The sequence below is a fragment of the Oryctolagus cuniculus genome, chromosome 18 (assembly GCF_964237555.1).
Source record: "Oryctolagus cuniculus chromosome 18, mOryCun1.1, whole genome shotgun sequence".
Taxonomy (NCBI): Eukaryota; Metazoa; Chordata; class Mammalia; order Lagomorpha; family Leporidae; genus Oryctolagus; species Oryctolagus cuniculus.
Genome location: NC_091449.1, coordinates 12,207,676 through 12,230,267, shown reverse-complemented (window position 1 = coordinate 12,230,267; position 22,592 = coordinate 12,207,676). Strand labels below are relative to the sequence as shown.

Genomic DNA, 22,592 nt, shown 5'->3' with positions numbered 1-22,592 from the left:
CAGGCGGGCCGCGGGCACATCTGGAGGCACTTCTGCAGGAGCCGGGGGGCCAGAGGGAGGGAACAAGTGGCAGCGCCACGGCCCGCCCCAGGTCCTGTGCCTCCCAGACCTCGGCTGCGCTCTGCCTGGACGCACTCTGGCCCGCCCTCCTCTGCGCCCAGAGCTCTCTTCAACGCTCCCTCACTGCCAGCCGAACCTTTTCTCAAAGGCCCAGGACCCCCTGAGGAGGACAGTAGGGCCCTACGGGGGGGGGGCCAAGAGCAGAAGTGGGCGGGGGCAGAGCAGACAGCCGGCAGCAGGCGGCTTCACAGAGCAGTGGACGGCCACATCACCTGCACGGACTGACCTGGGTGACCCCGCGCACCGGGGGACACGTAACTGCGATGCAGCGCAGACAGGGCGGGCTGTACCAGACTGTACGCTGTGTTTACCCCGGGCCGGTCCTGGCCTTAATTAGAGGTAGCGACGGCTGTGTGCAAGCAGGGGCAGCTGGGGGTCACAGGGAAGGGCGCCAGCACCTTCGCCGGCAGCAGGGGCAGCTGGGGGCGGGGTCTGGTCCCCGACCTGAGGGCGAGGAGGCAGCCGAGCGCAGGACGGGCTCTTTTCCGAACCAGAGGCAGGCGTGGTCTTGAGCCAGGCGGGCACTGTCCTGACGTGGCCTCTCTATTTCGCCCACCAGAGTGTGTTCTGATGCAAACGCGCGCGTGGAGGCCCGAGGCCAGCTCTTTCCCGGCATCCTCCTCGGCAGGCGGAGCTATCTGCTCGACGACTCCATGACCCTGCGGCTGTGTCTCTGGGGACTCCCACTCAGGCTTCGTGGGCGGCCAAGGACACCCTCCCAAGGGCAGCTCCTGCATCTGCCCCCCTCCCAGGACAGCCTGCTGGGGGGAGGGGGCTGGGGAGGGCAAGCGGGACACAGGACCAGGCTCCCACGACTGTGTTTATTGGAGCCACCAGCTCGAACCCAGTGATAGCTCTGTGGGCCTGCCTTGCCTCCCAGGAGGGCCGAGGCAGGCCAGAGGGGCCTGCTGCTCCTGTCCCTGCACAGGGAGCTGCGCACGGAGCCTGGGCCCCCACTGCGACCTACCAGACTCCTCCCACTGCCTGTCTCCACAGGGGACTTAGGATGGGCGCCCCATCCCAGGGCGGGGTGGGGCCTCTCAGAGTCACCCCTCAACGGCCCCCAGTGGAGGCTGGGGGCCCGGCCCTGGACACCTCGTGTCTCGTCCGCCAGGCCTGCTGCCGCTCTCCACTCGCCGGGGACGCGCGTGCTCCCTGCTGTGCCTGGGGCCCGGGGGCTCCTCGCATGGACTCCTCCCGGGCTCAGGCCAGCAGGCGGCTGTACTCTGCCAGGGCCGAGGACTTTTTCACCCCGTCCCAGATCCGGGCAGCATAGTGGAACCTGCAGGAGAAGGTCGACATTCAGGGCTGTCCTGTGGGGAAACTGAGGCTCACGTATGACCGGGCACGCGGACGCTGAGCAGGGAGCCACTCCTTGACTGGGACACGGGGAGGACAGCCACACGGACGGGACGTGGCCATTCTGGTGCCCACCAGGCCCTGGCTCAGACCCGCGGAGGAGCAGAGCTGGGACGGACGGCCGTCGGGCCCGAGGAGCTCCTGCTGCCTGCTGTGTATGGTCCTGGCCCTGCGGCCACAGCCAGCTGCAGGCGGACGGCTGGTAACGTGAGAGGCCGCGTGGGCCACTGCTTCCTTCAGACCCGGAGCCCTGGGGAGCGGGGCCGGCAGGCGCAGCAGGGCACGTGCGTGAGCGCCTGTGGCTCCCACCGGCTTGTTTCCCGCCTCCTGTGAGGCTACACCTCCGGGCCTGACACCTCCCGAAGCCTAAGCCAGCTCACTGGTCCTCTTCCTGGCAGCCAGGTGGACCCAGCCCCAGGTGTGCCCTGGCTACGTTGACACTGCTTCCCTCTGGGCCTAAATCTCCCCCCAGTGAACTCAGTGCCAAGGCTGATGCCCCAGGCCTCAGGTCACGGGAACACCTGCCGCGAGCGGCTCCCAGAGCCCCAGGAACGGCGCCGGGGGCTGGGGAGGAGCTTCACGAGGCCACATGGTTCCTTGGGGTCCCTTCTGCCCCGCCCAGTGCACCCCTCACCGGCCCCTCCTGCACACACTCTTACCAGTTCTTCTCGGTGAGGATCGTGTGGGACAGCTGCGGCCGGGCCATGGACATCACCTGGCTCCGGAGCTTGCTCACCAAGGACTGGAAGCTGGGGTGGCCGCGGTACCCGGGCAGCAGGGAGAAGAGTGGGCTGGAACCCGGCCCTGGGGTGTCGGGGAGGGAGGGTGAGGGACAGACGCCTGGAGGGTCCTCCCAGCCTCACAGCATCCCGGCTTCAAGGAGCCTGCAGAGCCCAGCCCCGGCCCCAGCTTCCTGAAACCTGCTCCCAACGGAGGGGCCAGGCTTCGTCTTCTCTCAGACCAGCTGGGCCCGCGTCACCCCCAGGCCTGAGCTCAGACCACACCCCTGTGCGGGGGGGGGGGGGCACACCTGCTCTGGGCGGGGTCTCGCTCTCCGCTTCGCTGTCCATGAAGGGCACCAGGAACAAGTTGACCTCCGAGTCCAGGAAGTCAGGCGGCAGCCCCGGGAAGACGTTGCACTGCAGCATGGACAGGGTCCCTGTGGGGGCGCACACGTCAGCCTGGAGGCGCGCGCCAGGGAGGAGCCTGGCGCGGGGTCGCGGCACTCACCCTTGTAGCGCAGGTGCGAGTGGGCCATGAGCTGGTCGATCACCAGGTGCATCTGCCGCAGCCTGCGGGGACAGAAGTCCTCCCGGCGGGCCTTGTTCTGCAGGAAGACTGCGGCCGGCCCGGTGGTGAGGCAGAGCGCACGGCCGCAGCACGGCCCCTCCCCCCAGCCCGGTCCCGGCCCTCGTCCCAAAGACCGCTGGGAAACAGTCACACTGCTGCACCAGGCCCGGCCCCAGAGGGAGACAGATGAGGAGAGGCCCGCGGGCCAGGGTGGGAGGGGAGGCAGGAGGGGCTCAGGGAGGCCACAGGTCGGAGGCTCTGCCTGCAGAGGGGGTCCGAGACGAGCCCGAGCCCTTGGCTGAGCCGCAGGGGAGGAGGGGCCCCGCGGGCAAGGGCCCGGAACGGTTTCCTGACGGCCCTGCTGAGAGGTGCCAGGGACCCAGCTCCCACAGCCAGGCCTGGGTTTAGGGGCAGCCGGGGTGGGGGGCTACCCCATGTGGCCTCCTCGTGACACCCCCCCTCGCCTCCCACGTCCCGCCTCTCACCCAGGTGGGGGTAGTACTCGGTGCCCTCCTCGGAGCCCGATGAGCTGCTGGACTCGTGGCTGGGGGACGGCGTGGAGGGCTTCACCATCTCCGCGGTCTGCAGGAACCTGGGCGGGGAGGAGGTGGCTGTGACGGCTCTGAGGTGCGCGGACAGGCCCGGCCGCACCGGGGAGGCCAAGCGCCCGTGCTTCTCACACAGCCGGGACGGCGCCCCACGCCCGCGCCGCCTCCTCCACACCCAGCCCCCACTCTGCTCTCGGGAGCAGCGTCCCTCTTCAGAGCGCTTCCGGGGTCGCAGCAACACCAGGAGCTCCAGTGCACCTGCCGCCCCGTCCCGGGCTTGGAGAATCTCTAGGGAGCGGCACCCACTATGGCCACGCACAGCAGGCACCGCCGCTGCCCTCTTGCTCCGTGCCCTGCCACCTTCCCCCCGCGGAGTGTCCGCCGTCTCCGCAGCCTCCCCGGGATGAGCCCCCTGTGTGGCTTCGCTCACTCAGCAGCACGCGCTTCGGGTTGCCCCGCGTCTCGACGCCCTGAGGGAGCCCCAGCGCCCCGCAGCCCCCAGCTGTGTGCTGTCACCCAGCGGGGGCACCTGGGCTGCTGCCAGCTTAGGCAGGTGACTGACGCCCTCGGGCACCTGCGGGAAGCTTTCTGTGTGGACAGCAGCTGTCTCTACAAGGTTTTCCCAAGCACGTAGGTTACTGACGTAAGCGGAGTGGGGCCTGACCCTCCTGGACCTCTGCTCACACAGACCCACCGGCCACAGCTGCAGGGCTCCGTCCCCTGCCCGTCCCTGCCCAAGCCCACGCCCTACAGCGGAAACGCCACAGCCGAGTCCAGTCTGTCCGTTTGCTTCGAGCCTGTAGCCTGGGGCCAGCGCACACAGCTGTCCAATCTACCTGCCGTGTGGACGCAGCCCGGCCCATGGCAGGAGGAGGGGCGTCCCAGGCCATCACTGAGATGGGCCACAGTAACCAGCTCCCCACACCTCTTTTCTGCGGGTGGCCAGGCCCACAGCTCTGCCCACACCCAGGGTGTTCCGCAAACAGCGACTCGGCCTGTCGGCTGCTCTCTGTGCCCAGGGCCTGGCGAAAGCTTCACCCTTCTCCCGGCCGCACTCGCAGCTCCTGACACAGCGTCAGGAATGGCAGCCCCGGCCCCTAGGGCTGCAAGTCATACCCGGGCTACCTGCCGCGGCTTCCCCGCCCTCGCTCCTGCCTGGGCCCTGGGCACTCCCACCCGACAGCTGTTTCCTGAGGCCACGAGGGACCTTCACGCCCCAGGCACGGAGCCAGTCTCGTCCGGGGGCGTTTCTAGAACGCGTAGGCAACTCCTTCCAGCTCTACTCTTCTGGCTGCCAGGGCAGCGACGGGACGGCTGCAGCTCGCGCCACGCTCGGCCCGGCACCCGCCTCCCGGGGGCTCGCGTCCCAACAGGCAGAGCCGGCCCTGAGGTCTGGGGAGCGAGGGCGGAGGCCCCGAGCTGCAGGAGGAGGGCCCTGAGGCCAGCAAGGGGTCGCGCCTGGGACGCCGCAGGTGGAGTCAGCGCAGGGCCCCGCCGGCACCTGTCACAGAAGCGTCCCTCGGGCCGCTGTGAGACCCCGAGAGCCCTGGGCCGGGCTGCCCCTTGTCCCCCCGCCCGCTCCTCACCTGTACAGACTCAGGTCTGTGAACCAGTCCTGGACCACGATCACCACGTGGCAGACCGTGAAGAGGAAGGCGGCAATCTGCAGGGACTGAGGGCCGGGAGAGCAGTGCTGAGGGCCGCGGCCGCAGGGCCCTCCAGCAGCGCCGGGCGTCTCACCCGGGGGGATATGGGCCGGAGCCACACCTGCCTCCCACTGCGGCCCTCTCCCGACAACCCGAGGGGCGCCAGGGCAGCGGCCGGCAGCCAGCCTCCCCGACGCGCCGCGCGGCCCCCACCTGCATCTCCACGTAGGTGTGCGGAAGGTTGTACTCCGGAGGCAGCTTGCGGTCGTTATTGATGAGGTGGTCCAAGATGGAGGGGCTGAGGATGGGCTACGGCGAGAAAGGCGGGGCGTGTCCGGCTGGGCGCACACAGCGCCCGTGGGAGGCCAACACAGGGCAGACACGGCGCGGGGCCGGGGCGTGGGCGGCGGGAAAGCCGCTGCCTGCAACTCCTGCATCGCAGAGCGGAGTGCCCGGTTCTAGTCCCGGCTACTCGGTTTCTAAGCCGGCCCTCTGCTAACGAGTCTGGGAAGCCATCTGGGGGGTGAACCAGTGGACAAAGACCTCCGTCTCTCCCTCCCTTTCAAATAAAAAAATCAACCTTAAATGCAAACAACGATTTCTAATTAGCAGGTGCTAGAACGAGGCGTGCGTGCGGGGGGGGGGGGCTGACGAGGAACATTCCAGAGCCCCTCCTTCCCCCACTGTTATGAATCACCTGCTCTCCAGTGCCCGTGCCCAGAGAGAAGAAACCTGGCGCTGATCAAGGCAACATTTACGTGAATGAGTCACCCCCTTGGGGGTGCTTCCTGTTGTCGGCTGTTTCGTTTGCCTTCAAACCCTGACTAAGATAATTACTTAGGTCAAAAAACAAGGAGTGCTGTGACAGCCGGCGAGGGCGCACACATCACCTCGTGAGCGTGCAAGACCCGTGGGCAGCTCCCCAGCTTCATCCTTGAGGAGCACCGAAGTGCACAGTGCAAGAGCTGTCACCCGGAGCACAGCCCTCTGCCCGCCCTGAGCGCCAGGCGCTTCGGAACGGGTCTCACAGCGGCTCGCCCCGCACCCCGGCCCCTTCACGCAATGCCGGGCAGGCACAGGACCGGCCCCTCCGAAGGGCAGGCCGGGAAGCTGGACTGTGCCTGGGGACGAGCCAGCGGCGACGGCACCCAGCTTGGCCACACGCCCTGCCTGACGCGCCACGGAACGCTCCCACCTCACTCACCTACAGGGTGCCGAGGTCGGCGGAGTCAGAGCTTAAAGCCAGGCAGGGGGTGAGAATGGCACAGGCAGACGCCAGGGCCAGGCTTCTAAACCCCGCCAGGCTGCGGGCAAGGGCACAGCAGGAGCGCAGCGCTCAACAGGCGGCCCAGGGCCCAGGCGTGGCCGCAAGTGCGTGGCCCCCACGCTGCGCTCGGCGGCAGACACTGGGAACGCGGGCGGGGTGGGCACCTGTGTGTCCAGGAACACAATCCGCTCCTGGGTGATGAAGAAGTCGATGCCGCTCGTCTGGTTGCCCCCGCGCTCCTTCATCTCGGCGCTCTGGGCCCGGAACACGTACGCCCTGGAGGGGAGGGGCAGGGCTGTGTGAAGGTCTGGTTCACAGTGGGGCACGCCTCTGGAGCCCGCGGAGCCTCCGTCTCGGCCCGTGTGCTCCGGCGCCCGCCTGCCCGCGGAGCCTCCGTCTCGGCCCACGCCCTTGAGGCCACGCTTTGTGCACAGGGCACTCCTGCCGCTGTTCCATTCATGAAGCCAGGAGCCCACGTGCTTAGCGGCAGAGATCCAAGGACCAGCTCGGCCTCTTCCCGCTGCGTGGCCCTGGGCAAGTTCCTCAGCTTTCCTCCTCCTCATCTGTTGAATGAGGATGACAACCGCACCGAAACGGTGAGATGAGCGTGAGGCTAGCACAGGCAATGCCGCAGAGCAGGGCCCGACGCGCAGCCGCTGTTAACTCAGCTACGACTTACCAAGTGCACCTGCCACACGCCGGGTGCGGGCACACAGCTATGGATGCCTCCACCACCGGCGAGGGGCCCTCTCGGTCCTGGTTCCCAGTTCCCCATGGCCAGGAGGTCGCCCTCGTTCCTACTTGTGCCAGGTGCAGGGGTCTGAGAGCAAACAGGTCGAGGGAACCTCGCCCTCAGCCCATAGAGTGCAACCCAGCGACACCGTGACTTAAAGTGACTTTCTCCGCCCCAACCAGTAAAATCAGGGTGACGACTGCTGCCTCCCAGACACTGGCTAACTCAGAGCAGGCGTCCTCCCACGGGACACCCGCTCTGCGGAGACCGCCTGTCTGCGGAGAGCAGCATGGACTGGGGGGTGCGGCCTCGGCTCCGGGAGCTTCCGCACGGGACTCGCCTCCCGTGGCCTCTGTGACGGCTGGGAAGGGCCGCCCTGGAGGAATGAAGGAGGGGAGTTCCCAGGGAAAATCGGTGGGATTTCACGACAACAGCTGGTGCCAAAGCCCACCACCCCACGGCAGACACGACTCACAAGGACACAGTGTGACGACAGGGTTCTCGTGAGCTCGGGCATCGGAACCGAGAGGCCCGGGGAGGTTCTGCTGGTCGTGGGGTGAGGCAGAAGGAGTGCTGTCCCAAAGAGGAGCCACACTGGGCCAAAGTCCCAAGTGACCACAGAGGCGCTGGGAGGCACGGAGAGAGGCAGAGGGATGGTCCAGCCTGGCTCCAGGGGAGGCAAAGGCTCCCCAACAGTGACGGGTAAGCTTCCCGGGGTCTCCAGCCGTCCCCCGGCATCTGGGGGCTACCACGGCCCCTCTCCCTGGCGCACAGCCCGACTGCGGGTCTGTATGAGACTCTGCATGGGGCAGATGCTGGCTCAGCGGGGGAGACCCCAGTGAGGAGGCACGCATGCCCAGGGCTTCCTGGCTCTGCCCCCACTCCGGCTCCTGCTGGCGTGCACCCTCGGCAGGCAGCAGGGACGGCCGTGGGAGACCCGGTGGAATTCCCGGCCCCCAGCTCTGGCCTGGCCCAAGCCGGGCTGGTGCAGGTATGTGGGGGAGTGGACCAACGGATGGGAGCTCTCTGTCTCTCAAATAAACAACTTTTAGAAAGACTGGAAGGGGAAAAAAAACCCTGCTGCCCACTCATGGAGTCCAGGCTGTGGTCAGCTGCTTCGTAAGACCCAGAGCCTGCTTTTAAAGGTGACCTGAACGAGGCTGCTCCTCACGTCCCAGCCAGCTCCGCTCCCTTCTCTCCCCCACTGCTTTCTTCTCCAGTGACGTGGTGAAGCTGCCCGGCCCCTAACCCCGCCTTCTCCGCTCCTGGTCCCAGCTCCATTTCTTAAGCTCCCACCTGCCGGCAACCTGCTCCCGCCTGGGACCTCACCCTTGACCTTTAGCACACGCGTCACTGTTGCTCAAGAATGTCTGGTCAAGGACTCTTCCACCCGAGTGGCTCTCCCTGGCCCAGAAAGGTAGAGCCACTCTCCCAGGGGAGCACAGCAGGACGGAGGCTGGTGCGGAACCCACTTCCTGCATCCAGACCCCTACTTACTCTCTGCCAGGGGCAGGTTAACTTCTGCGTTCCTGATCTCATTCAGCTTCCAGAAACCCACTAGGCACACCGGGAGGCGACGTGACGAGCCCAGGGCCACCCAGCAGCTAAGCAGCAGGGCTCACCAAGCCTTTGTGACCGTCATCCACTCCCCTCGCAAGGCGGGGGCTGACAGCCCTGGCGCCCGTGACCACCTCGGACGAGGGAGTGAGGCCTGGCGAGGGGACGCGGCTTCCCAGAGCCCTGCAGCAACACCACCTGCGACACCCGAGCCCCCCCTGCCCCCGCCCCTGCCCCAGGGAGGTGCCCCCTCCTTCCCGGCATCCTTCACCCCTACCTGAGGTCTCCTCACCTCTGGTCCTCCTCTGGAGTGTTGGCCGACAGCAACGACATGACCATGGACTTGCCTGTGCCCTGGAGGCCCAAGACACCAACCACCAACACGTCGGTCTGATCCAACAGGTACTGTGGGAAGACGCAGGAACCAGACCCTCACAAGCCCGCCTCAGCCCTCTTGCCCACCCCTCCTCGGCTGTGAGGAGAGCAGGCGCGGCCTCCAAACCCTCTCCTGGGCGAGGGGCCTGTGCTGGCCTCTGCCGCGGTGGGGCTATGGGGGGTGCTCTGGGCACAAGGACAGCAGCTGCGAGAGCTGAGCAGCCAAAGCCTGGCGTGGTGTAGAAGCTGCAGGGGAGGCGGGGGGCAGCAAACCCTGGGAAGGGGTGAGGGGCCGAGAGCAGGGCAGCTGGCGAGGACAGGACCCCGGGCGCCGCTGCAGCTGACTCTCCGGCTCCAGCTGGCCTGAGGAAGCCCAGGACAGAGGAAGGAGTGGCACTGGGAAGGGACAGCAGGCATCCAGGCCTCGTGGGCGGCATCTAAGAGCCTCCCGGGCCCTCCAGTGACCTTCACCTCTGGGCTGCTGCCTCTGCTGTTTGACCACCAGGGGGCGCAAGAGACCGTCCTCAAGGATAGCAGCTCTGGCCTGCACTGGGGCTGGGGCTCCCAGCGACCCCAGCAGAGTTCACCGGGCCCAAGCACAACTCAGTGAGCTGGCACCCCCTGGGCTGCCCTGCGGCCTCCAGCAGGCACCGGGCACAGGTGACCGGCGACAACTACGCGGCACCAACAATTCCGTTCTTTAGTCAACCAACCGCGGGTCAAGTGCTGAACGGCCGCTGTGGGGACAGGGCGCTGCCGCGCCAAGTTCTGCCTGGTCGCGCAGCAGGGGACGGCCTGGACACGGGCTCCCCAGTGACCTCCAGCATCAAGGTGGCCGAGAGGCAGAAGGGCCCGGTTCCAGGTGTGCCTGTCACAGTGAGCCCAGGTGCTGGGGCGGGACAAGGACATTCCGGGAGATGTGCAGTGCGAGCCAGCACGGCCTGCAGAGGGCAAAGCAGCGTGGGAGGGCGTGGGTCCTGGGAGCTGCGGGCAGGGAGGCCGGCCGGGGGACCTGGGGTCGGCCGAGGGCACGGGGGAGGGAGCCAGAGGGACGTGCTGACAGGGGCCACGGGGTCGGCACGGCTTCCGGCTGCTCAGGGAGGACGCGGGAGCAGAAGCCCCCGGCTGCAGAAGGGGGCAGGGGACACCTCTCTACCACACGAGCAGAGCACCCAGCCGCGGCCCTGGCCCGGCGAGAGCTGGCCGCCCGCACCGCGGTCACCGCTGCGGCTGGGGGGGGCGCCGGGGGCCGCGGTACCTCGATGGCGCTGTCGCACCAGTTCATCTGGTCATCCACCAGCTTGATGCTGTGCTTCATGCGCTCCGGGGGCAGCAGCTTGGCCTGGCCCACCACGGCTGGAGAGAAGCGGCAGAGGGCGTGGTGAGGGTCTGCAGGAGGGGCGCCGCCCCCTGCCTGCCCGCCCGCCCGCCCCGCCCCCACTCACGGTCCATGGCTGCCGGGGCGGCGGGGCCCATGCCCCGGTTCTGGATCTGGTACACGGGCTGTGTGGGCCTCTGGCCCTCCTTCTCCCCCTTGGGAGGCGCGGGGGCCGCCGGGGGTGGCGGCGCGGCCCCCTCAGGGGTGGAGGCCCCGGCCCCGGCCGCCGGCCCCTTCCCCTCCTCGCGCGGCTTCATGAGGACGATGGGCTTCTCCAGAGGCGCGGGTGCAGGCGGCGCGGCGGGAGCGGCCGGGGGCGGCGGCTGCTTGGACTGCGGGGGTGGGGGGGCCGGTCAGTGCAGCCCAGCCCTCCCCAGGCGCTCCCCCCCCTCCCGGGCTCTGCCCCCTCACCCGCTCCGCGGGCGGTTTGGACAGGATGATGGGCGTCTTCTGCATGACCGAGCCGCTCGGCTCCTCGCTGCCGTCCTGTGGGGAGGGAGGGCAGTGGCTCGGGGGTCGGCGCCGAGGGCCTTCGTGCCGGGCACTCGCTCCGAGTGCTTCGCTGCGGGAACTCCTCTATCCCCCAGCAGCCCTGTGAGACAGGCGCCGTACCCCGCTCTGCAGCTTAGATAACTGGGCTTGCCCACGGTCACACAGCCAGGACAAGGGCGGTGAGCCGACCAGGGCAGCCAGGTCCCAGCACAGAGTGCACCCTCCGACCAGCTGCCTCCGCAGGCAACACGTCCAGCTGGACAGGAGCCGGGCGCGAGTCGGACCTTCCCGGGCCGATGCTGCTGGCTGTGAGAGCCCAGACAAGGCTGACCCTCCCTTGTCCCTCAGTCTTCTCACCCGCCAAGTGGGGGCAGGAACTCCTTCCTCACAGGACTACCACGAGGTGGACAGAGTCACGGACCGCCCGGCCTGGCTTCGCATGTGACAGGCGCACCTGCCATCCTCACCCCGCCCGGCGCCTCGCCCCTGCTCCGGCCACGCCGGGGACCGATGCCCACGCCACATTCTCCCGTGCCTCTCCTGACTCACCCACACAGGGCGAGGAGACCCGCGTTTGGGCCCTGCGCCTCCTCTGCTCGGCTGAGGCACCGCAGGGGAGCCCAGAGCCCTCGCTGGGTGGCTGCTTCACCCCACCCGGAGGATGCTCGTTTAAACCCTGCTTAGGGCGCTGGCTTACGGTGAAACCCAACGGCAGAGCGGCGTGAGTGAGCGTGGCTTTGCAAACAAGAAAAGCTTCCGGGGCGGGCCACGGAGCAGTGGTGTGGTAGCACGGATGACGCCCGCGAGGGAGGCTGTCGGGTGCGGGAGAGGATGGACAGATCTGCTTCGGGGGCCGGGAGGCCCAGCGCGGGTGCCTGTCAGCACGGACCAGCGGGCGCCCAGCAGGAGGCCCAGGGGCTGCCACTGGCCCGGGGACGGACATGGAGGAGAAGCGGGGCAGGAGGCTGGGCCATGGAGGACGAGAGTTCATGAGCCAGGCGGAAGGCCGGGCTGGGCAGCAGAGTCCGCGACAAAGATGACCTTCGGTGCTGCTTGTTCAGGGACTAAGGCGGGAGGGGGGGGCAGCGGGTGAAGCCGCCCCTGCAGCGCCCGCATCCCACATGGGCGCTGGCTCAAGTCCCCGCTGCCCCACTTCCGACCCAGCTCTCTGCTGTGGCCCGGGACAGCAGTGGAAGATGGGCCAAGTCCTTGGGCCCCTGCACCCGCGTGGGAAACCCAGAAGAAGCTCCTGGCTCCTGGCTTCGGATAGGCTCAGCTCTGGCCATTGTGGCCATTTGGGGAGTGAACCAGTGGATGGAAGACCTCTCTCTCTCCCCCCAACTCTGCCTTTCAAATAAATTAAAAAAAAAAAAAAAAAAAAACAAGCCAAGGCGTAGCGGGCGGGCACCTTCTCCTGCAGGAAGTGTGCGTGGTACATGGTGGCCCTGACGCGGGAGCCCGCACTCTTCACGGCTGCCCACCTCCAGACAGGCTGCGGCAGAGCAGGCCACCGGGCGACGCGAGGCCTCCTGACTCCCGCCCAGGTCCTCCCTGGGGCGGGTGGTGTGGCAGAGCCCGAGACTGGGCAGGCCCTGCCCCGGGTGCGAGCCCTCCTCGGTGAGACGGGGCCCACCACGGGGCCGCGCTCTGCGGCTGCTCTGATCACACACCCAGACCCTCGCGGGCCGAGTTCACAGAGACCCCAGCACGGCGCTCCTTCTGCGGCCTCCCAGGCCCCAGTCACCTCCTTGGCCCCCCTTCCCACCACCCTGCCTCCTTCCTACCCACTCCCGCCGGGGTCAGCACCCCACTCACCCGCCTCTCGCGCTCCCACGGGGCGACGTACTCCCGCTCCCGGCCTCCAGGCCCAGAGAGGCTCTGGGGGCCGCCGGGGCCCGGCTCCTTCCACCGGCGCCGGCGCTCTATGCCGTAGAGCCCGGGCTGACTGTGGCCGGACTCAGACATGGCGGCCTGCGGGGGAAGGGAGAGGAGCTGGGGCCCAGAGGCTCCTGCCGCCCGCCCCGCGCCACAGGAGGCGGCTCCCTCCAGACAGCTCTGCGGCCCCCACGATCCAGGCTTCGCTTCTCCCCCAAGGGCAAACCCCTCAGTTCTCAGGGAGCTCCGGGCTCACCAGCGCGCACTTAACCTGGGCAGCGATCCACTGTAGCCAGTGGCCCGTAAGTTTCACCAAGCACTTCCAAGTCTGAGGCAGGACACCCTAAGTGCGGTTTATCAGCTCTGCCAACACCCCAGTCACAGATCCTACCACACGCCTCTCGCCCCTTCCTCCTCCTGGCTGGATGGAATGTGGGTGCGGAGTTTGGAGCTGAAGCAATTATCTTGGGCTGTGAGGCAACCTATTGGAAGGCATTTTCGGGGGCCGAGGGGAGGCCTCATGTTAGGCTTGAATGCCCACCTCTGCAGGCAGTGAGGAACTCACTGCTCCTGAAATCAAAACTACTCCCAAATACTGAGACGCTCCCACATCAATACAAGTCTTAGGGGCAGATCCACACAGAAACAGAATCATCTCCCCAGACTTAGGAATCAGCGCAGGATCCTGAGCGGGACAGCGGCCAGGAGGGCGCGGCGGGCTGCGGCAGCACTGAGGGGTTCCATTCCCCCGCCCCGGGCCACCCCCCTGCAGCCTGCTCACCTCAGGCCTCCGCACTGCTCAATCTAGCGCCAAGCGCACCACCCCGCCCCCACCACGGACACTCCGCTCCGGGTCTCTGGGGCGAGTACCCCGAGACGCGTCCACGTTCTAGGGGGCCTTGGAGCGCCCCCCTGGTGGCTGGACTCTGCGGGGACACCCGCACTAGCGCAGGGCCGCCTTGCGCTTTGGTGACGACCGAGTCTTCTGGGCCCAGCCACCGCCCCTGTCTTGCACTCCAGCGCTGTCCACAGCTGCCGGCCGGGCAGAGGTGAGGAGTGGAGGTGGGGGCACGGCCCGTCCAGCCGGAAGCGACTTCCCCTAATCAGCCTCCAACCCTGCTGGGCTCTAAGTGCCTGCTCCACGCCCCCAGCCCAGGGCACCGAGACATAAACAGGCCCCTGGGAGAGACACTCCCCAGAACTGTTTACAGGACGCGGGGTCACTCTGCTAGCCGGCCAGGGCCTGGCCAATCCCGCTGGCTGCTCCCTGACCGTGCGGCCAGCCCATGCAGACAGGAGGCAGGGCCCGTCTCCGCCAGCCAGGCGAAGGCCTCCTTTAGCGCTAAATGACTGTTTACAGGCCCCCACGGAGCCGCCCAGAGCCTGGGGCCCCCTCCCCCGCAACTCAACTGCTGCCTGCCCATTACTCTGCACCCCCCCCCCCATGCTCCTGTGTCTCGGCGGGGATTCGGCCCCGGCACCCAAGTCTTTCCTCACATAGCAAGGAGGGCCCCCTTCCCAGGAAACCCAGTGTCCACTGTGTGCCCACTTAACAGTGCCTTGCGGAGCGCCCCAGAATTGAAGAGCCCCACACATGCGGTCAGGGACCCCCTCCCATTGCTGTCGCCCCCTGGGGGTCCTCCAACATTCTCAGGCCAGGTTACTGCAGTGTCTTGACCAACCTCCCTGGAAACCAGCCCAATGCACACACTCGGGGGTGGGGGTGGGGCGGCCACAGAACCCAGCGCCTCACAGCCCCTTGGGCGAGCTCCCAGCCCCTACGCACCCACTGGCAAATCATTTATGGGCTGCATCCCACCTGAGTGCCAGCTGGCGCACCTGGGAGGGAAGACAGCCCGAGGGCCCTGCGCCCACGTGGGAGACCCGGATGCAGCTCCAGGCTCCTCCGGGGGAGTGACCCAGTGCAAGCAAGACCGCTGTTCCTCCCTCTTCCTGTATAACTGCTTTTCAAATTATTTTCAAAAATTTATTTATTTGAAAGGCAGAGTTAGGGAGAGACAGAGATCTTCCAACTGCTGGTTCAGTCGCCAAATGGTTGCAACGGCCGGAGCTGGGTCGATCCGAAGCCAGGAGCCAGGAGCTTCTTCCGGGTCTCCCCTGTGGGTGCAGGGGCCCAAGCACTTGGGCCAGCCTCCACTGCTTTCCCAGGTGCATTAGCAGGGAGCTGGATCGGAAGAGGAGCAGCCGGGACTCGAACTGGCGCCCCTAAGGGATGCCGGTGCCGCAGGCGAGGGCTTAGCCTACTCCGCCACAGCGCCGGCCCCTCAAATAAACGAATCTTAAGTATCTGTGGGAGGCCCAATGCCCCCCAACTCAGTCCATTCACACGTTGGGGTCCTGCGTGGAGCCTCCCACCCCCACGGTCACGAGGGTCGGGTTCACGATGCAGCGGAGGGGACCCCACAACTTGGGCTTTGATTGACACATCCCCTGGTATCCGCGGGCTGGAACGCGGCCACTGCCACGAGGGAACTTTTTCACACATCGCCGCAGGGGACGCCCCTAGGTCATCACGGGGAGCTCACGGGCTCGACCCGAACCGATTTCTATCGGTACTTCCGGGCCCGCAGCCACGCCCGCCCCTCGCCTCGGGACCCGGCTCCCCACCCCTCCGCCCCGACCGCGGAGCTATTTAACTGCAGCCAAGGGGGCGGGGCGCGCCGCAGGCTCCGCCCAGCACCGGCGCGCGCACCTCGCGCAGGCTCGCGGGCCCCTTACCTAACGCAGCTGCTGATTGGCTCCCGCGGCGCGGCGCGCGCTCTCCCGTGAACAGAGTGGGGTGGGGGCGGGGAAGTTCCACCGCACAGCACTCGCCTGTAAATGGCGTCTGGGGGCCCGGAGTGTGGGAGAGAGGAAGAGGACGAGAAAGTAAGACGCCGGCCACTCTGAAGCCGGCCTTTGTGTCCCGGAAGCGGCCCCTGGGGAAGGCTGGCCCGAAGGAGGAAGAGGAGGAGGTATCGCGATGCAAGGCTGAACCCCTGGTCCCGCGGGCGGCCGACACTGCGCGTGCGCAGTGGCTGCACACAGGCGCGCGCGCGAGTGCGCCACAAGCGCGCCGGGCTGAGCATGCGTTGAGGGAGGAGCTTGGCCTCAGCGCGCATGCGGATCACGGAGCGGCGGTGGGAGGGCGCCGCGGGTCTCAGTGCGCGTGCGCGTCCGTGCGCGCCAGTCTATGGGTGGGTGGTTCTGAAGACTGCGGGTTCGAGTCCCGCCTCCTCAGTGATGGGAGCGGGTTGCGGTGGGGTGGGGCAGCGGGGAGGCATTTCAGTATCCTGGGCCGAGTGAGCGCCGAGGCCACAGGAATGAATCAGACCTGTGAGAGTCTGGTCTGTGGCTACGGGATCTGATCGCTTAGGGAGGGGCCTGGGTGGGCCGAGCAAGTGCAGGCTGGCTGAGACTCGGGGTCACCAGCACCCTCAGGACCTGGAGATGGGCTCGCAGGGGTGGGCAGGTGCGGTCTTGAAGGGCCACCCAGGGCGGGCTTGATCGGGAGCGCCCCGAGGAGGGGGGGGCTTGTCTGCAGAGATGCGGGCGGGGGTTTGTGGCCCCAGGGGAGCCCACGCTGGTGGGCCCGTGGTGGCCAAGTGGGAAGGAGGCAGGCTAGGAGTGAGTGGGAAATGCCCGTTTTAATGTGAGATCTGTTTTTTTTTTTTTTAAAGATTTATTTATTTATTTTGAAAGCGTTACACAGAAAGAGGAGAGGCAGAGAAAGAGAGAGAGAGAGAGAGAGGTCTTCCATCCGCTGGTTCACTCCCCAATTGGTTGCAACGGCCAGAGCTTTGTCGATCTGAAGCCAGGAGCCAGGAGCTTCCTTAGGGTCTCCCATGCAGGTACAGGGGCCCAAGGACTTGGGTCATCTTCCACTGTTTTCCCAGGCCACAGCAGAGAGCTGGATCAGAAGAGGAGCAGCTGGGTCTTGAACCGGCGCCCATATGGGATGCTGGTGCTTCAGGCCAGGGCATTAACCCACTACACCACAGCGCCGGCCTCTTACGTGAAATCTTATTTATTTAAAGTGGTGACATGTACATATCAGCAAAAATGCAGGCAGCCAAAGGGATGCACAGAGACAGCTTCTAGGCTGAGTGTTTCCCGGCCCCCCGACCGACAGGTTGTAGGTGTTTAACGGACACCACAGCTGCGCCAGGCCTGTGTTTTTCTTAGTTGAATTTCGCCACCTGGGTTGACAGTTTCACATCTGGGCAACTCCATCCCCCACCCCGCCCTGGCAGAAATGACTTTAAGGGGGTGGGGGGAGAATAGGGCTGACCTTGACCTGGGGCTCACTGTGCCCCTGCCCCCACCCCCACCCCCACCCGATGCAGGAAAATGAGACTGAAAGACTGAAGGGCCGGTAGCTGGGCAGCCGCAGGGCCTGGGTTCAACCCACGCCTGTGTCCCTGCGGGAGGAGCCCACGGCGCCCCGCCCCAGGCAGGCTGCGTGGCGGTGAGTCAGCGCTGGGGTGCAGGGAGCTGCCCTGTCCGTTAGCCCACGGTACACTGCTGTGTAGAGCGAGCACCCCGGGTCTGGATCGGCGTCCCTAGGAGTGCCTGTTCCGGAGCTTGTGTGGCCTCTGCGTGTCTGTCAGGCCTCAGGTGCAGCTGCCGAGTCAGGGTGTGTGCTGGCCTGGGCATCCGAAGATCCTGATTCCCCTTTATTTCACTCAGTCCCCTGTCGAGTGAGTGACGGCTGCAGCCATCTGCCGGGAGGGGCTGTCGGCTGGAGACGCCGCCCGGGCAGGATAGTGGCAGGCGTCCGTGGGCCAGGGGACACCAGACCAGAGATCAGAAGGATACCCGAGCGAGTGTGTGGAGCCGGGGACAGGACAGGGAGATGTGGATCGAAGACAGAAAACCAGAGTGTGGGGCGGGGGGGGGGGAATAAGGTGCCGACGTCCCTCCCTGTCCTGTACTTGGAAGTTGCGAGAATAGATTTGAAGTGCACCCATCCCGAAAAAGCCAGTACGGGAGACGATGCGTGTTAATTGGCTCCACCCAGCCATTCTGCCATGTGTGCAGGGATCACAAGGTCGTGTTGGGAGCTGGAGGCGGGACTCGTGGGTTAAGCTGCAGCCTGTGACCCCGGCACCCCGCTACTCCGCTTCAGAGTCAGCTCACTGCTAACGCGCCGGGGAAAGCAGTGGAGGACGGCCTGCGCACTTGGGCCCCTTCCGCCCACATAGGAGAGCAGGATGGGGTCTTGGCTCCTAGCTTTGGCCTGGCCCAGACCTGGCTCTTGGAGCCATTTGGAGAGTGAACCAGTGGGTGGAAGATCTCTTTGTATTCTCCATGTATCTCACTGTGTCATTCTGCCTTTCAAATAAATAAACAAATAATTCAAATTCCTTCTTTTTTAAAGATGTGTTTATTTATTTGGAAGTCAGAGTTACAGAGAAAGAGAGAGACAGAGAGATCTCCCATCTGCTGGTTCACTCCTCAGGTGGCTGTAAGTCAGGGCTGGGCCAAACTGAAGTCAGGAGCCAGGAGTTTCATCCGGTCTCCCGTGTGGGTAGCCGTGCCCAAACACTTGGGCCATCCTGTACGGCTTTTCCCAGGCCGTCAGCAGGGAGCTGGACCAGAAGTGACGCAGCAGGGACACAAGCTGGTGCCCAGATGGGATGCCGGCATCACGGGCAGCGGCTTCACCTGCTGCGCCACAACACTGGCCCCACATAGGAAAAACTTGTAAAAAAAATAAAATAGCAGATAGGCGTGGGTACTTGAGGCAGCAGCATTCCACATCAGAGAACCGGGTTTGAACCCCGGCTCTGCCGTACAACCCAGCTTCTGGCTCCTGGGCGGCGGCAGGCGATGGCTCAGGTAGGCACGGCCTTCGTGTGGGAGATCCGGATTGAGCTCCCAGCTCAGGGCTTCGGCCTGGCCCAGCCTCGGCCGTCACAGGCATTGGGAATCAGAGGATCGGGGCTCTCTGCCCTCACTGTCTCTCTGCCTTTCAAATAAGGAAAATAAGAAAAACATCAGGGTGAAGGCATTGGGAGAGACAGAGGTCACAGAGGGTGACAGGCGGGCAGGGGAGGCGATGAGGGCACATCTGTGCAGAGGCCTGCAAGACAGGAAGGAAGTGAGCCGCAGGCAGGTGAGAGACAGGTGGGCGTGGGCCTGTGGGGGAAACAGACGGTTTCAGTTGCTGCCTCCGGCCCCTCGCTGTGCTCTGACGGCTCGGGGCGCGGGCTTTCCCCACCCACAGGCACCCGTCAGCTGTGCCGGGGACACCAGCGGGGCGTCCTGGCCCTCAGGTTGCTGGTGACACTACCTTGTGACCGCAACAGCCAGAGCTGGGCCTGGCTGAAGCCGAGAGCCTGGGTGGTGAGGACACAAGCGCTTGAGCTGTGGTCTTGAGAGCTGGGTGGGCAGTGGAGCAGCTGGGACTCGAAGCTTGCGGTGCCACGTGGCCGTGGTGGCCCTGAGGAGTGGGCGTGGCGGGAAATTGACAAGCTTTGACATCTTTACTTCGAGGACGAGCTCTGAAGCTGTTGGAGTTGGGGGTAAGATGGGCTCGGAGATAGAGAATTCTTTCTTACTCTCCCTTGCAGAATTCAAAAAGCGTGCACTAAGGTGCCGTGGGATAAGGAGTTCCGGCACCGCTGTCGCCGTGCCCACAGGCGGCGCCTGTTGTCTCCCTCCAGGTGTGAGCACGCTGTTGCCTGCTTGCTTTAAGCAAAGCACAGCTGTTGTGTCATTTTCTGAACTGTACAGGTCTGCCCGAGTGCACCCAGCCCAGCTCCTGAGAGAGCAGTCGGGCCTCCCTGGGGAGGGGTCAGAGGAAGGAGGGTGTCCTGGGGAGGGGCTGAGTGGGAGCATGGCCTGGAGCCCAGGGAACTGGGGACGTTTGTAAAAGTTCTTTGAGGGGCCGGCGCTGTGGCATGGTGGGCTAAGCCTCTGCCTGTGGCGCCAGCATCCCATATGGGCACTGGTTCAAGTCCCGGCTGCTCCACTTCCGATCCAGCTCTCTGCTGTGGCCTGGGAAAGCAGTGGAAGATGGCCCAAGTCCTTGGGCCCCTGCACCCACGTTGGAGACCCAGAAGAGGCTCCTGGCTCCTGGCTTCGGATTGGCCCAGCTCCAGCCATTGCGGCCAACTGAGGGGTGAACCAGTATGGAAGACCTCTCTCTCTCTCTCTCTCTCTCTCTCTCTCTCTATTCTGCCTTTCAGATAAATAAATAAATCTTTTTTTTTTTTAAAGAAACAAATCAGAAACTGATCATACAGCTTTGTTTTCCTCAAGATTGTTTAAAAAATGTTTTGAGCTCCCATTTAAAATGTGTGTGCTGCTTGGTAATCAAGAAAGAGCTGGCGGCCGGCGCCGCGGCTCAATAGGCTAATCCTCCGCCTAGCGGCGCCGGCACACCGGGTTCTAGTCCCGGTCGGGGCGCCGGATTCTGTCCCGGTTGCCCCTCTTCCAGGCCAGCCCTCTGCTGTGGCCAGGGAGTGCAGTGGAGGATGGCCCAGGTGCTTGGGCCCTGCACCCCATGGGAGACCAGGAAAAGCACCTGGCTCCTGGCTCCTGCCGTCGGATCAGCGCGGTGTGCAGGCCGCAGCGCGCCGGCCGCGGCGGCCATTGGAGGGTGAACCAACGGCAAAGGAAGACCTTTCTCTCTGTCTCTCTCTCTCACTATCCACTCTGCCTGTCAAAAATAAAATAAAAAAAAAAAATTAAAAAAAAAAAAAAAAGAAAGAGCTGGGCCTTGGTGGGAGGCCGGCAGGAGCCGTGGAAGGCCCAGCTGGCATGGGTGTCAGGAAGGGCCTGGGGCAGCGTGGGGGAGCACGAGGAAGCGGCTGGGCCAGCTGCTGGCCCCCGGACCCGGGCCAGCGCTCGCCCAGTTCCCGTATGGGCTGGAGGCAGGACGGAGGCAGGAGAGGGAAGTAGCCGGAGATGGCTATGCGCTGACCCCTGGGGGAGGGAGCCCTGTGACGCACACCTGCAGCCCCGCTCCGGCTGAGGGCTCAGGAAGTGTTGGTCCAGTGAGGGGGTGTCGGGACCTGAGCCCTGCTGGGGAGAACGAGGCACACGGGACAGGGCAGACCCACGATGAGACAGGACACGGAAGCTCTGTCCTGACCTTGTCTTGCCTGGCACCGGCGTAGGAGGTTGGTGTCTGGGAGGGTGAGGGCCTCAGGCCGCCCCGGGGGTCCCGGGCGTGCACTCAGTGACACTGCAGCCCCTGGCGTGAAGACGCGACAGTGAGCCAAGCTGAGCGGCGGTAAGGCTCCGGCATCTGGGTGGGCCGGGGCCTGGGGTCGCTGCCTCCCCACCTCTGCTGTGGCTTTGGGCAGGTTTCTTTTCCGTGACTCAGTTTCCTCATCTGTGGAATGGGACCAACAGGGCCCACTTTTGCTCCCTTTGCGAGCTCATTCACACAAAGGGCTTAGCACGGCGGCTGCTCTCACGTGTTGTCCTGGCTGTCGTTCGCTGCGGGGGCTGTGGGAGCTCCAGAGGGCTTCCTGGTGGAGTGGACATGTAGGCCGAGGCCATCGGAACGCCCCTTGCCAGCGGGAGGGGAGTTGGCGGGAAAGAGTGGTCCCAGGGAATGAGGGAGGCAGGGCTCTGGTGGCTCTGCTGGGAGGGCGCTGGCAGTGACTTTCGGGGTCTCGTTCCTTTCTTGGCCCCCACCGCTGCTCGCTAGGAGGGCCGGCGTCCAGAGGCCCCAGCGTAGCTGCCAAGGCTGAGGGGCCGGCCGACCGTGGGCTTTTAGGGAAATCCAAAGATAGCTCAGCACCGGATGAGTCGCAGTCGGGCTTCCCCCGGGAGCAGGGATGCCAGGATGAATCAGAGAGCCGGCGCTGCGGGGGTCGGCCCCGGCCACTCAGCCCTGACTCAGCTCGGGCAGGGCCGGCCAGGGCCGGGGCTCAGTGTCTGTGTCTGCGCACTGGGGCCTCTGAGTGCCGGCCCCTTCCCTGTCCCTCCCAGATGGCTCGTGACCAGAGGTGGGAGGGGGACTTAGGAAGTCCCCCGAAAAGTCTTAACTGAAAAGGAAGCTTCCCTTGGCGTGAAAGAGTCTGAGGCCCCCGTCGCTTTTTCATCATGCGCGTTTCCAGGAACTTCTCGAACCCCTGCGAGTGTGGGAGGGGTGGGGCCCCGTCCTCCCTGGACGGGCGAGTTGTGCTCCAGTGAGGCTCCAGTCGGGGGCTCGGGGGCAGGGGGCAGCGCAGAAACAGGGCAGCCACACACTGCATGTGAAAACAGCCGTCATAGGGGCCCGCGCTGTGGCCCAGCGGGTTAACGCCCCGGCCTGCAGCGCCGGCATCCCATGTCGGCGCTGGTTCCCGACCCGGCTGCTCCACTTCCGATCCAGCTCTCTGCTGTGGCCTGGGAAAGCAGTAGAAGACGGCCCGAGTGCCTGGGCCCCTGCACCTGCATGGGAGACCCCGAGGAAGCTCCTGGCTTCGGATTGGCACAGCTCCAGCTGTTTCAGCCAACTGGGGAGTGAACCATCTGGTAGAAGACCTCTCTCTCTCTCTCTCTCTCTCTCTGCCTCTCCCCTCTGTGTAACTGACTTTCAAGTAAATAAATAAATAAATAAATGAATTTTTAAACAAAAGAAAAGAGAAAATGGCCGTCACGAGCTGAGTGCTTCTTTGTCGGTTCTTCCTCAGCCCCTGGCCCTCCCTGCTGCTACTGGTCTTCGTCTTCACCGCGGTTCGTGGAGAGGTAGAACGCTCAGAGAGGGAGAGCCACTTGCGCAGGGTCACACAGCAGGGAGACGGCAGAGCCAGCCTCGGACCGCGAGCTCTGTGATGGCCAGGCCCTCGCTCTTGGCCCCAGACCCAGGCGGGCGGTTGTTGAGGACGGCCCAGCCAGAGCCGGGAGCGCGTTGCAGGGAGCAGGGCGGTGGGCGCTGAGTCCCGGACAGGGCAGGGGTCTTCCACTGGCTGCCTCGGCGCTTTGGAGGTGTGGAAAGAAGCAGTCACTT

The 22,592-nt window shown here is 65.5% G+C and overlaps 1 protein-coding gene and 1 long non-coding RNA gene across 3 annotated transcripts; one reads left to right on the top strand and one right to left on the bottom strand.

Moving 5' to 3' along the window:
- Positions 1–922: 922 nt before the first annotated feature.
- SMG9 (SMG9 nonsense mediated mRNA decay factor) lies at positions 923–15,692 on the bottom strand. Of its 2 annotated transcripts, none has more exons than XM_002723100.5 (14): positions 15,380–15,692; positions 12,581–12,736; positions 10,685–10,759; positions 10,341–10,605; positions 10,154–10,251; positions 8,813–8,925; positions 6,395–6,506; positions 5,177–5,272; positions 4,904–4,989; positions 3,255–3,361; positions 2,710–2,817; positions 2,510–2,638; positions 2,139–2,283; positions 923–1,402 (listed from the first exon to the last, which is right to left on the bottom strand). In XM_002723100.5, the coding sequence occupies exons 2-14, from the start codon at positions 12,728–12,730 to the stop codon at positions 1,324–1,326; spliced, it is 1,563 nt and encodes a 520-aa protein (XP_002723146.1). In that variant the 5' UTR covers positions 12,731–12,736; positions 15,380–15,692; the 3' UTR covers positions 923–1,323. The 2 variants fall into 2 exon arrangements, with proteins under 2 accessions (XP_002723146.1, XP_051695056.1); XM_051839096.2 differs by lacking the exon at positions 15,380–15,692 and adding an exon at positions 13,422–13,800.
- On the top strand, positions 15,382–22,232 carry LOC127488740 (uncharacterized). Its single transcript, XR_007916526.2, has 2 exons — positions 15,382–15,615; positions 21,975–22,232. It is a non-coding gene; the product is annotated as an uncharacterized lncRNA (long non-coding RNA).
- Positions 22,233–22,592: the final 360 nt, after the last annotated feature.

What these genes read in the sequence shown, in the direction of transcription:
- SMG9 (XM_002723100.5), bottom strand. Translation starts at nt 12,730, where the DNA reads ATGTCTGAGTCCGGCCACAGTCAGCCCGGGCTCTACGGCATAGAGCGC. An exon ending in ACACCTACGTGGAGATGCAG is followed by an intron (nt 4,990 to 5,176) that starts GTGGGGGCCGCG and finishes CCCGGCCCTCAG; the next exon opens with TCCCTGCAGATTGCCGCCTT. An exon ending in CTCGCACCTGCGCTACAAGG is followed by an intron (nt 2,639 to 2,709) that starts GTGAGTGCCGCG and finishes GCGCCCCCACAG; the next exon opens with GGACCCTGTCCATGCTGCAG.